A 12,996-nucleotide genomic window follows, 5' to 3' on the forward strand; every position below is an offset into this window, starting at 1 on the left:
GATAAATTTCTTTCTCTTGTGGTGTATCCAGTCCATGGCCCGCCCTGTCACTTTAAGGCAGGTGTTTTTTATTTTAAACTACAGTCAACACTGCACCCTATAGTTTCTCCTTTTTTTTGCTTGTCTTCGGTCGAATGACTGGGGGTGGCAGTTAGGGGAGGAGCTAGATAGACAGCTCTGTGGTGGGTGTCCTCTTGCAGCTTCCTGTTGGGAAGGAGAATATCCCACAAGTAATGGATGAACCCGTGGACTGGATACACCACAAGAGAAAGAAATTTATCAGGTAAGCATACATTTTGTTTTTTGTGGTTTCCCCTGTCCTCAGATACCAGGTATCTGAGGACGGGGGAAACCCCGAAACCGTTTATACAATAAGCAAAGTTATTTGAAAAATCCGGTGGAGTGCTTTCCAGATTCCGATGTTATATATATATATATATATATATATATATATATATATATATATATATATATATATATATATATATATATATATATATATATATCAAAATAACAAGAGTATTGCATTGAGCAATGATACTTTTTTTATTGGACTAAGTATACATTTATAAGTTGACAAGCTTTCGGAAGAGTTCCTTCCTTTATCAAGTCTGAAGCAATACTGACCAATCCAATGGAATTTACAGATTGTATCTTAAAACACAGAATAGCTAAGAAGACAGAAAGTGCAGGGAGAGGAGGAGTTGTTGTAAAAATCATGAGGGGGGCTTAGGTAACAGGCAGACAGTGTCCAGTGTAGGAGAACAGACAGGGGAAATATATAGCTATACATAGAGCATATACTGACATAAAGTTATATATCAACATTGAATCAATATCTGTAAGATGTGAAATTGTATATACAGGGGGAATACAAAAGTTAAAAAAAGACAAAAGTGTGGACATAGGCTTACCTGTGTACCTATGTATAAAGAATGTGGAATATACAATGTAATTGACTAAATGAAAGTACATTACAAAAAATTTTGATAATGTGTTAAGAATCCAGAGTCCACATTTAGTCCAGAATTAAACAGGTTGAAGTGCTTTATCATTTTCATTTCAAAGGTTTTTCTTTCCATGGTGTTTTTGAAGTTGCCTCTGAGAATTTTGATTTTGAGGTTTTGGATGGAGTGGTCAAGTTGGGTGAAATGGTGACCAACAGGGGTGCAGTATTTTGTTTCACAGTGGTTTTTGATTGAGTGTCTGTGTAAGTTCATTCGAAGGTGCAGTTTTTGGCTTGTTTCTCCAATATAGCATCCCATTTCACATGCAGTGCAATGTATCATGTATACCACATTTGCAGATATACATGAATATGCCCCTTTAATGTTATAAGATTTATTATTGTGATTTGCTGTGCTGCTTTCACAAACGTGTTGACACAGTTTGCAGAGTGCTTTATAGCAGCACTTGGTTCCATTCTGAGTGTTCTTTTTTTCAAGGGGTAGCTTCCTATGTACCAGTTTCTGCTTTAGGTTAGCTGGTTGTCTGTATGCCAGGATTGGGGGTTTTGGAAAGATTTTTTTGAGTGTGGGATCCTCTAAGAGTAGTGGCTGTAAGTCTTTTATGATTTTTCGTATCCCTTCCACAGCAGGGTTGTATTTGACTACTAGTGGGATGCGTGATATGTTTTTCTTCCCCCTGTATTGTAGTAAGTGTTCACGTGGAGTATTGAGGGCAGAGATAATTTTTTTATTTATAATCCTTGTTTTGTAACCTTTTTCTCTGAATGATTGGGACAGTGTGATGAGGTGTTTGTCACGGTCCTTGGTATCTGAGCAAATTCTGTGGTATCTTGTAGCCTGACTGTAGATTATGGATTTTTTAATGTGATTGGGGTGGGAGCTGGAGCTGTGGAGGTAGCTGCATCTATCTGTTGATTTCCTGTATACAGATGAGTGCAGTTTTCCATTTGTGATGGATATTGTTGTATCCAGGAAGCTGACACAGTCTCTAGAAAAGTTCCTTTTAAGCTTGATTGATGCATGAAATAGATTAAATGATTTATGAAAATGTTCAAGGTTTTTTTCTCCTTCTGTCCATATGATGAAAATATCATCGATGTAGCGAAAGTATTTGAAGGGTTTGTGAGGGTGAGTGGCTAGGAATCTCTGCTCTAAGTCAGCCATAAATAGGTTTGCATACTGTGGTGCCATTTTGGTGCCCATGGCTGTTCCCATGGTTTGTAAGTAGATGGAGTGGTTGAAGATGAAATAATTGTGAGTAAGTATAAATTCTGTAAGTTTACTGACTGTAGAAGCACTATATGTCTGGTTAGGGCTGTTGGAGGAAAGAAAGTTTAAGCAGGCATCAATACCATCTTTATGTGGAATATTGCTGTACAGGGATTCCACATCCATTGTCACAAGTATAGTATCCTCTGGAAATTCTGTTATCTGGCTGATTTTGTTAAGAAAATCAGTGGTGTCTTTTATAAAGCTAGTGGTGTTAATAACTAAGGGCTTAAGAATATTCTCCACTAGGCCCGATAGTTGCTCAGTCAGAGTGTCCATGCCTGTTATTATTGGTCTTCCTGGGTTCCCTGGTTTGTGGATTTTTGGGAGCATGTAGAATGTCCCTATGCTAGGGTTAGAGGGCACCAGTTTGTCCAGTTTATATTGCGTGTGTTTAGGGAATGTTTTAATTAGTTTTCTAAGTTGCAAAGTGTATTCCAGGGTGGGGTCATTTTCCAGTTTTTTGTAATAAGTTTGATCTGATAATTGTCTATTTCCCTCTGTGATGTAGTCCTGTGTATTCATGATCACCACTGCTCCTCCCTTGTCCGCAGGCTTAATGGTAATATTTTCAATATTTCTTAAGTTTTTTATAGCGTTTTTTTCTAAGTGTGAGAGGTTATACATTATGGAACCAAGAATGTAACCAAGTGCTGCTATAAAGCACTCTGCAAACTGTGTCAACACGTTTGTGAAAGCAGCACAGCAAATCACAATAATAAATCTTATAACATTAAAGGGGCATATTCATGTATATCTGCAAATGTGGTATACATGATACATTGCACTGCATGTGAAATGGGATGCTATATTGGAGAAACAAGCCAAAAACTGCACCTTCGAATGAACTTACACAGACACTCAATCAAAAACCACTGTGAAACAAAATACTGCACCCCTGTTGGTCACCATTTCACCCAACCTGACCACTCCATCCAAAACCTCAAAATCAAAATTCTCAGAGGCAACTTCAAAAACACCATGGAAAGAAAAACCTTTGAAATGAAAATGATAATGCACTTCAACCTGTTTAATTCTGGACTAAATGTGGACTCTGGATTCTTAACACATTATCAAAAATTTTTGTAATGTACTTTCATTTAGTCAATTACATTGTATATTCCACATTCTTTATACATAGGTACACAGGTAAGCCTATGTCCACACTTTTGTCTTTTTTTAACTTTTGTATTCCCCCTGTATATACAATTTCACATCTTTATAGATATTGATTCAATGTTGATATATAACTTTATGTCAGTATATGCTCTATGTATAGCTATATATTTCCCCTGTCTGTTCTCCTACACTGGACACTGTCTGCCTGTTACCTAAGCCCCCCTCATGATTTTTACGACATCTCCTCCTCTCCCTGCACTTTCTGTCTTCTTAGCTATTCTGTGTTTTAAGATACAATCTGTAAATTCCATTGGATTGGTCAGTATTGCTTCAGACTTGATAAATGAAGGAACTCTTCCGAAAGCTTGTCAACTTATAAATGTATAGTTAGTCCAATAAAAAAAAGTATCATTGCTCAATGCAATACTCTTGTTATTTTGATATCTAAATCTCTGGACTAACATGGCTACTCTATATATATATATATATATATATATATATATATATATATATATATATATATATATATATATATTTATATATATATATATATATATATATATATATATATATATATATATATATATACAGTACACACACACTTCATTTGAACAAATGATATGGCATTCATTGCTTATGTATGAGTAAGTAACACAAACCTACATAAAAACCAAAGAAATTCAGTGACTCTATACACACACAAATACACACACACATTGAAACACATAATTTTCACAATTAAATACCCTCCACCACGCAGAATGTAATAACAAAATACAATCTTTTATTCAATGGCGGGGGTTTAATTTGGAAATGTTCATTCTTTTTAGCATTAAATATATTAAGGTATAGGTGGGTAGTTATCAAGCTGTCAACCTCAAATACGCTGGAATTCCGCAGCGTATTTGTGGCGAGGCTGATTCACCTTAGTAATCAAAGGCTAGACACCGGAAAAAGTAGAATTTTGTGACGTAAGCTTCGATCCGCCGGACTCAGTCCGACACAGATCGATTCTTACGTCACTCCAGATGTTCCGCACACAAGTGCGGCACAATCTGACTACTTTTGCTAGTTATCAAAAAACTAGCAGGTACGCTCGGCACTTTTCCGGCCCAGCGTACCTGGTTTTCAATCCGCCACCCTGGAGGCGTCATATCCCATAGGAATCAATGGGAGTCTGACCATAGCGAAAGTTCATGTTCGCTGCTGCCAGACATCCCATTGATTCCTATGGGAGATGTCTGCACCTAACACCCTAACATGTACCCCGAGTCTAAACACCTCTAATCTGTCCCCCCTACACCGCCGCAAGTAAATAAAGTGTTTACCCCCTAAACCGCCGCTCCCGGAGCCCACCGCAAGCTATAATAAACATGTTAACCCCTAAACCGCCGCTCCCTGACCCCGCCGCAACTATAATATATGTATTACCCCCTAAACCGCCGCTCCCGGACCCCGCCTCAACCTATATTAAATTTATTAACCCCTATCCTGCCCCCCCTACACCGTCGCCACTATAATAAATTTATTAACCCCTATCCTGCCCCCCACTACACCGCCGCCACTGTAATAAAATTATTAACCCCTAAACCTAAGTCTAACACTAACCCTAACACCCCCTAACTTAAATATTAATTAAATAAATCTAAATAATATTTCTATTATGAACTAAATTAATCCTATTTAAAACTAAATACTTACCTTTAAAATAAACCATAATATAGCTACAATATAAATAATAATTATATTGTAGCTATCTTAGGATTTATTTTTATTTTACAGGCAAATTTCAATTTATTTTAACTAGGTACACTAGCTATTAAATAGTTATTAACTATTTAATAGCTTACCTAGCTAAAATAAAGAGACATTAACCTGTAATATAAAAACTAACCTAAGTTACAATTACACCTAACACTACACTATACTTTAATAAATTATTCCTATTTAAAACTAAATACTTACCTGTAAAATAAACCCTAAGATAGCTACAATATAACTAATAATTACATTGTAGCTATCTTAGGATTTATATTTATTTTACAGGTAACTTTGTATTTATTTTAGCTAGTTAGAATAGTTATTAAATAGTTATTAACTATTTAATAACTACCTAGCTAAAAGAAATACAAAATTACCTGTAAAATAAATCCTAACCTAAGTTACAATTAAACCTAACACTACACTATCATTACATTAATTACATAAATTACCTAAAAATAACTACAATTAAATACAATTACATAAACTAACTAAAGTACAAAAAATAAAAAAAGCTAAGTTACAAAAAAATAAGTTACAAACATTTAAAAAATATTACAACAATTTTAAGCTACTTACACCTAATCTAAGCCCCCTAATAAAATAACAAAGCCCACCAAAATAAAAAAATGCCCTACCCTATTCTAAATTAAAAAAGTTCAAAGCTCTTTTACCTTACCATTCCTTAAAAGGGCCTTTCGTGGGGCATGCCCCAAAAAATTCAGCTCTTTTGCCTGTAAAAGAAAAATACAACCCCCCCCCCAACATTAAAACCCACCACCGACATACCCCTAATCAAACCCGAACCCACCTTAAAAAAACCTAACACTACCCCCCTGAAGATCATCCTACCTTTAGTCGTCTTCACTCAGCCGAGCCACCGATGGAACTGAAGAGGAGATCCGGAGCGGCAGAAGTGATCCTCCAAGCAGCGCTGAAGAAGTCTTCCATCCAATGAAGTGATCCTCCAAGCGGCACTGAAGAAGTCTTCCATCCGGGCGATGTCATCTTCCAAGCGGGGTCTTCAATCTTCTTCTTCAGGATCCATCTTCATTCCGCCGACGCGGAACATCCTTCTTTCCCGACGGACTACCGACGAATGAAGGCTCCTTTAAGGGACGTCATCCAAGATGGCGTCCCTTCAATTCCGATTGGCTGATAGGATTCTATCAGCCAATCGGAATTAAGGTAGGAAAAATCTGATTGGCTGATTGAATCAGCCAATCAGATTGAAGTTCAATCCGATTGGCTGATCCAATCAGCCAATCAGATTGAGCTCGCATTCTATTGGCTGTTCCGATCAGCCAATAGAATGCAAGCTCAATCTGATTGGCTGATTCAATCAGCCAATCAGATTTTTCCTACCTTAATTCCGATTGGCTGATAGAATCCTATCAGCCAATCAGAATTGAAGGGACGCCATCTTGGATGACGTCCCTTAAAGGATCCTTCATTCGTCGGTAGTCCGTCGGGAAAGAAGGATGTTCCATGTCGGTGGAATGAAGATGGATCCTGAAGAAGAAGATTGAAGACCCCGCTTGGAAGATGACATCGCCCAGATCGAAGACTTCTTCAGCGCCACTTGGAGGATCACTTCATCGGATGGAAGATTTCTTCAGCGCCCCTTGGATGATGACTTCTCCCTCTCCGGATCTCCTCTTCAGTTCCATGGGTGGCTCGGCTGAGTGAAGACGACTAAAGGTAGGATGATCTTCAGGGGGGTAGTGTTAGTTTTTTTTTAAGGGGGGTTTGGGTTAGATTAAGGGTATGTGGGTGGTGGGTTTTAATTTTGGGGGGGTTGTATATTTCTTTTACAGGCAAAAGAGCTGAATTTTTTGGGGCATGCCCCACGAAAGGCCCTTTTAAGGGCTGGTAAGGTAAAAGAGCTTTGAACTTTTTTAATTTTGAATAGGGTAGGGCATTTTTTTATTTTGGGGGGTTTTGTTATTTTATTAGGGGGCTTAGATTAGGTGTAAGTAGCTTAAAATTGTTGTAATATTTTTTAAATGTTTGTAACTTATTTTTTTATTTTTTGTACTTTAGTTAGTTTATGTAATTGTATTTAATTGTAGTTATTTGTAGGTAATTTATTTAATTAATGTAATGTTAGTGTAGTGTTAGGTTTAATTGTAACTTAGGTTAGGATTTATTTTACAGGTAAATTTGTATTTCTTTTAGCTAGGTAGTTATTAAATAGTTATTAACTATTTAATAACTAATGTACTTAGTTAAAATAAATACAAAGTTACCTGTAAAATAAATATAAATCCTAAGATAGCTACAATGTAATTATTAATTATATTGTAGCTATCTTAGGGTTTATTTTACAGGTAAGTATTTAGTTTTAAATAGGATTAATTTAGTTCATAATAGAAATATTATTTAGATTTATTTAATTAATATTTAAGTTAGGGGGTGTTAGGGTTAGTGTTAGACTTAGGTTTAGGGGTTAATAATTTTATTACAGTGGCGGCGGTGTAGTGGGGGGCAGGATAGGGGTTAATAAATTTATTATAGGTGGCGACGGTGTAGGGGGGCAGGATAGGGGTTAATAAATTTAATATAGGTTGCGGCGGGGTCAGGGAGCGGCGGTTTAGGGGTTAAACTATTTATTTAGTTGCGGCGAGGTGCAGGATCAGCAGGGTAGGGGTTAATAACTTTATTATAGAGGGCGACGGTATAGGGGGGGCAGGATAGGGGTTACTAGGTATAATGTAGGTTGCGGTGGTGTCCGGGAGCGGCGGCTTAGGGGTTAATACATTTATAAGAGTTGCGGCGGGGTCTAGGAGCAGCGGTTTAGGGGTTAATACATTTATAAGAGTTGCGGCGGGGTCTAGGAGCGGCGGTTTAGGGGTTAATACATTTATCAGAGTTGCGGCAGGGTCTAGGAGCGGCGGTTTAGGGGTTAATACATTTATCAGAGTTGCGGCAGGGTCTAGGAGCGGCGGTTTAGGGGTTAGTAACTTTATTTAGTTGAGGGGGGCTCCGGGGGCGCCGGTATAGGGGGTAGAACAGTGTAGTTTAGTGTGGGTGCTTAGTGACAGGCTAGCAAGAAAGCTGTAAAAAAGCCGAAGAGCAGTGAGATCGGATGAGTGATAACTCTCACAGTCCGCTGCTCATCGATCCGTACTTGGTGCGCGGCTTTTTGACAGCTTTTTTGATAACTTAGGCGAATTTTTGCAGGTCCGCGGCGGCGATGTGAGGCGAGCTTAGGCGGGCGTATTGGGCCGGCGAAGGCAGGAAAAATAGACACGTTGATAACTACCCCCCATTGAGTGAATTTTAATATAAAAATATACTTATTTTACAATTTTGTTTGTATGAAATGTTATAGATTTTAGCATTTGATTTTCTTCATATTTGCCTATAGATTATTTGAAATAAACACAGTATAAGAATGACAATATATATTGGCTTACCTCATCCACCTATATGCTTCATTTGAAACTATTTTATGTAGCCTGTTGCCTGTATTTTATGTAGCTGTCATCGTAATCTATATGACTTCAAATTAAATGTATGCCTTATTACGCTTTTTTTACTGTCTTAAAGGGACATTCCGGTCAAAATATAAATGCATATAGAACAATTAAATCTTTAAATAGAAGATATTTGCAATATACGTGTTTTGGCAAAAATGCTTCTAGTAAAAGTTATCACTGTTTTTAGTGTTAACATTTTTCTCTGCATGTGCATGTGAAGTATTGCTAGATATTGTCAATTCACCAGAATTGTAAATACTGCGGCTGCTCAGAATGCCAGTGGGCCTTGTATTATATCAGCAATTAAGAAATTGAGTCATTACCAGATGATACAAGCACCTTAGGTTCTATGAGCACATGCTGTATTTAAAATGCTGTTGCACAGTACATACTTAAAGGGACACTGAACCTAAATTTTTTCTTTCATGATTCAGATAGAGCATTCAATTTTAAGCCACTTTCTAATTTATTCATATTATCAATTTTTCTTCGTTCTCTTGCTATCTTTTTATTTTAAAAAGAAGACATCTAAGCTTTTTTTTTATTCAGAACTCTGGACAGCACTTTTTTATTGGTGGATGAGTTTATCCACCAATCAGCAAGAACAACCCAGGTTGATCACCAAAAATGGTCCGGCATCTAAACTTACTTTCTTGCATTTCAAATAAAGATACCAAGAGAATGAAGAAAATTTGATAATAGTAGTAAATTAGAAAGTTGCTTAAAATGCCATGCTCTGTCTGAATTACAAAAGAAAAAATTTGGGTACAGTGCCCCTTTAAATACACTTTTGAAACAGCCATAGCTCTTATTATAAGCATTTTTGCTAATACATGTATGTTACAAAAATTCTTCTATTCAAAACTGAAATGCATCCATGTGGATTCAAATTTTGGCTGGAATGTCCCTTTAATAAACAAATATTATTTCCTGATGTTTTGCTTAATTCAAAATGAAGCATTTTTAGCATCGTTAACTAAGATTCTGTTAACAATAGAAGTAATTTTCATGTCCATTTTATTTATTTTCTATATTATTATATTGTTTTTCTATTACAGGGGCTGCGAAACTACTTGTTGCTTGGACTGGCATTTTGCATTGTTTTGTCTGGTTCTCTCTTAACGGCCTTTTCTAAAATATAAATATTTTCCAAACGACGGAGCTGTTGCGTTTTAACCTGTTTTTCACTGTGACTCTTTTAATCAAACGTGATATTTTATATCACATCTTTTTTTCTTCATTTTTAGAAGAAATTAACTTTGTATTATTAAATACGAGCAACAAAAAGACATTGAAGACATGGGCATTACACATTTTTCAGCGTCCTTAGGATTTAATATAACACTGTTTTTTTTAATAAACCTACTTTTGTTTCCACTAAGCTTCTAATTATTTGTCAAGAGGAACGTTCCATTTAGTACAATTTACATAAGTCTCAATGCAAAGTACAAAAAATATATAATTATCCTATCTCTAATGCAATGGTCTGTTTGTTTTTTTATTAAAAGTTATCTTATCTTCCTTTTCTTATTGAATGAGGGATGTGTATAAAAAAGGTATTTTCATTACATGTAAATTTGTTGAATGTGGTAAATTGTTTTTATCTTCTTTGTATTCCTTAAAGGGACATGAAACCCATTTTTTCTTTCATGATTTAGGTAGAACATACAATTTTAAACAACTTTCCAGTTTACTTCTTTTGTCAAATTTGCTTCATTCTCTTGGTATCATTTGTTGAAGGAACAGAAATGTACTACTGGTTTCTATCTGAACACATGGATGAGTTAAAGACAATCAGTATATATATGCAACCACCAATCAGCACCTAAAACCTAGTTTCTTTGCTGCTCCTAAGCTTACCTAGCAAACAATTAATACGTTTGGCGCTTAAAGCCGTAGGATATATAGATAGATCTCAAAATTAATATACGTAATATCCCTATGCACAAAAAAACAAATTTCCTCTTAAAAATAAATTTCAACAATGAATTAATGCATAAACTGACAAATTTTTATTCCTAGTTTATAATATGATATTAAAAATCACTTAAAATTCAATCGATCCAACCACATTCACACTTGCATACACACTACACTATACAATTCAATAATAGCACATTTGATAGTAGAATAACAGTATAAATTAAAAGTAGCTAATTTCATAAAAAGTCTCCAATTTAATGGCACATATGTAGAGACGTTAAAAGTGTCCCATGCTTGATTTTCCAGTGCAATATATCTCTTTGTTTAAGAGTCTATAGCTTAGGGAATTCCCAATAATGGCCTGCTGAAAAGGGCTGTAAAAAGAGCTCCTTATAAAATTGATATATTTCTAACTGTGAATGTTGGCACCTCACCTCTTCAGCGGTTTTCAATGCTCTTTGAAAAGGCTCTCTCTCTCCTTATACAAGAGCTCCGTGTCAAATAGTCTCAAGCGGCTGTCGGTAATAGCCCCTGATTAGGTAAACAGTTCAAGTATCACAAGGCAGCTTTATCACCTTATATTAAGTTCTCATGAGCGCCGTCAGCAGACTCCCAGTCAGTGGGTAAAACAGTAAGGCTTTCTTACCTCTTAACCGTGTCTCCGTGTCAGTTTCGTTACCTGACTCGACACTCCGGCTTCTCCTCTGTCTCCCCTGTCTGTGGCTATCACACTCCGTCGGTGACGTCACCTGGTATCCGGATTTCACAGGTGACTGTTTACTTGCGCAAGTATTTGGTGAGTTTCTCCCGAACGTCCTCTGCTCTTAGTACATCAAGTACGCAGAGTCTGATAATCCTCCTTGTTCTGGATCTTTGTTTGGAGACAATCTTGTAAGTAATTCCAAATGGCAGGACAGACCTTCCTTCTACGCGTTTCAACCCGGTCAATGGGTCTTTATCAAGATGCTGTTTCCTGCACTTTCTTGCCTTTAAATTTCCTGTCGTTACAGGTAATTGGTGAGCCTCCTACTTCCTCCCACAGGTATATTAGTGGAGGGAGAATCTTAAGCGCATGGTATCCATTAATCAAGCATTTTATATCAAGCTTTGAGGGCACAATTTTTATTTTAGCATTGTTTGGATACTTATATCTTTTTTTACTGTCATATCAAATATAAAAACTATAAATATATTTAAATTCATAAAAATCCTAAAAGCAATACAATATTCCACACATTCATTCATAAGACAATCAAAATATTCTTTAGGAGTATAAATATAAAAATTATATAATCAAATTTAATGGGAATTAACATAGGAATTTTGCATCATCAAGGGGACTAATAATCTCATTAATATTATTTAAAATGAGTAGAATTAATAAGATTAATAAAAATAATGAAATCATTTTAATGAAATTTTATAAGAGAAGAATCATATATTTAAGAAGGCAGATCAATTTTAAAAAAGTTAAAGAGGGTTGGATCAATTAATTTAAAGAAAGGGGGCCAGTTCCAACTCTGAATTTAAACCTTTGGGGTAAAGGGTATTAAAATTATAAATGAACTCAGCTTCTCTCTTTAAAAGTTTATTTTCAAAATTCCCTCCTCTCCAGTCCTTCCGTACTAAACACAGGCCCCAAAACTTGAGATCTTTTATATTATTTCTGTGAACATCTCTAAAATGTTGGTATAAGTGGGTCTCCAACTTTCCCTTCTCTATATTCCATAAGTGTTCCTTTATCCGATCCCTAAGCATCCTGGTCGTCTCCCCTATATACAACAGATGGCAAGAGCATTGTAACATGTAGACCACCCCTTTGCTACTGCATCTGATAGTGTCCTTAATGGTATATTCTTTATTTGTATCAGGGATCAAAACATTCTCCTAAAAAACTCCTAATTGACAACCATTATATCTAAATCTAAAAAAGTTATAGAGTTCCTACTAATCTCATAAGTAAAGGTGAGGCCTCTATCATTATTATTCATAGTATTAAATAGTTCCTTAAGGGTATCCTCACTTCCACGCCAAATGATAAGAATATCATCTATATATCTCTTAAAAAGCACGAGACTCGCACCGAGCTCCTCAAACTGGAGAAAACTCTTTTCCCAGTCACCCATAAACAGGTTTGCGTAGCTCGGTGCGAATCTCATGCCCATCGCTGTCCCCTCAATTTGAAGAAAATAAATACCATCGAAAGAAAAGTAGTTATGTTCCAAAATATAACGTATGCTATCTATTATGAAATCTCTCTGTTCTTTCACTATATCCACATCCTTAGACAGATAACTCTCCACCGCTTCCAATCCTAGATCATGTTTAATATTAGTGTAAAGCGATGACACATCGCAAGTTGCCATCAAAAATCCTTCCTCCCATTTAATTTCTCTTAATAGTCTCAGAACACTGGTTGAGTCTTTCAAATAGGAGTCTAAATTAACCATGTACTTCTGCAAGAATTTATCCAC

At 36.1% G+C, this 12,996-nt stretch overlaps 1 protein-coding gene across 2 annotated transcripts in view; it reads left to right on the forward strand.

Moving 5' to 3' along the window:
* TMEM144 (transmembrane protein 144) overlaps positions 1 to 10,076 on the forward strand; it is a 116,852-nt gene extending 106,776 nt beyond the window's left edge. For both annotated transcript variants that reach the window (XM_053703775.1, XM_053703776.1), the window contains one exon: positions 9,658 to 10,076. In XM_053703775.1, the coding sequence (XP_053559750.1) occupies positions 9,658 to 9,741 (84 nt within the window). In that variant the 3' untranslated portion in view covers positions 9,742 to 10,076. The remainder of the gene's footprint in view (positions 1 to 9,657) is intronic.
* Positions 10,077 to 12,996: the final 2,920 nt, after the last annotated feature.

Source organism: Bombina bombina, chromosome 2, assembly GCF_027579735.1.
Source record: "Bombina bombina isolate aBomBom1 chromosome 2, aBomBom1.pri, whole genome shotgun sequence".
Taxonomy (NCBI): domain Eukaryota; kingdom Metazoa; phylum Chordata; class Amphibia; order Anura; family Bombinatoridae; genus Bombina; species Bombina bombina.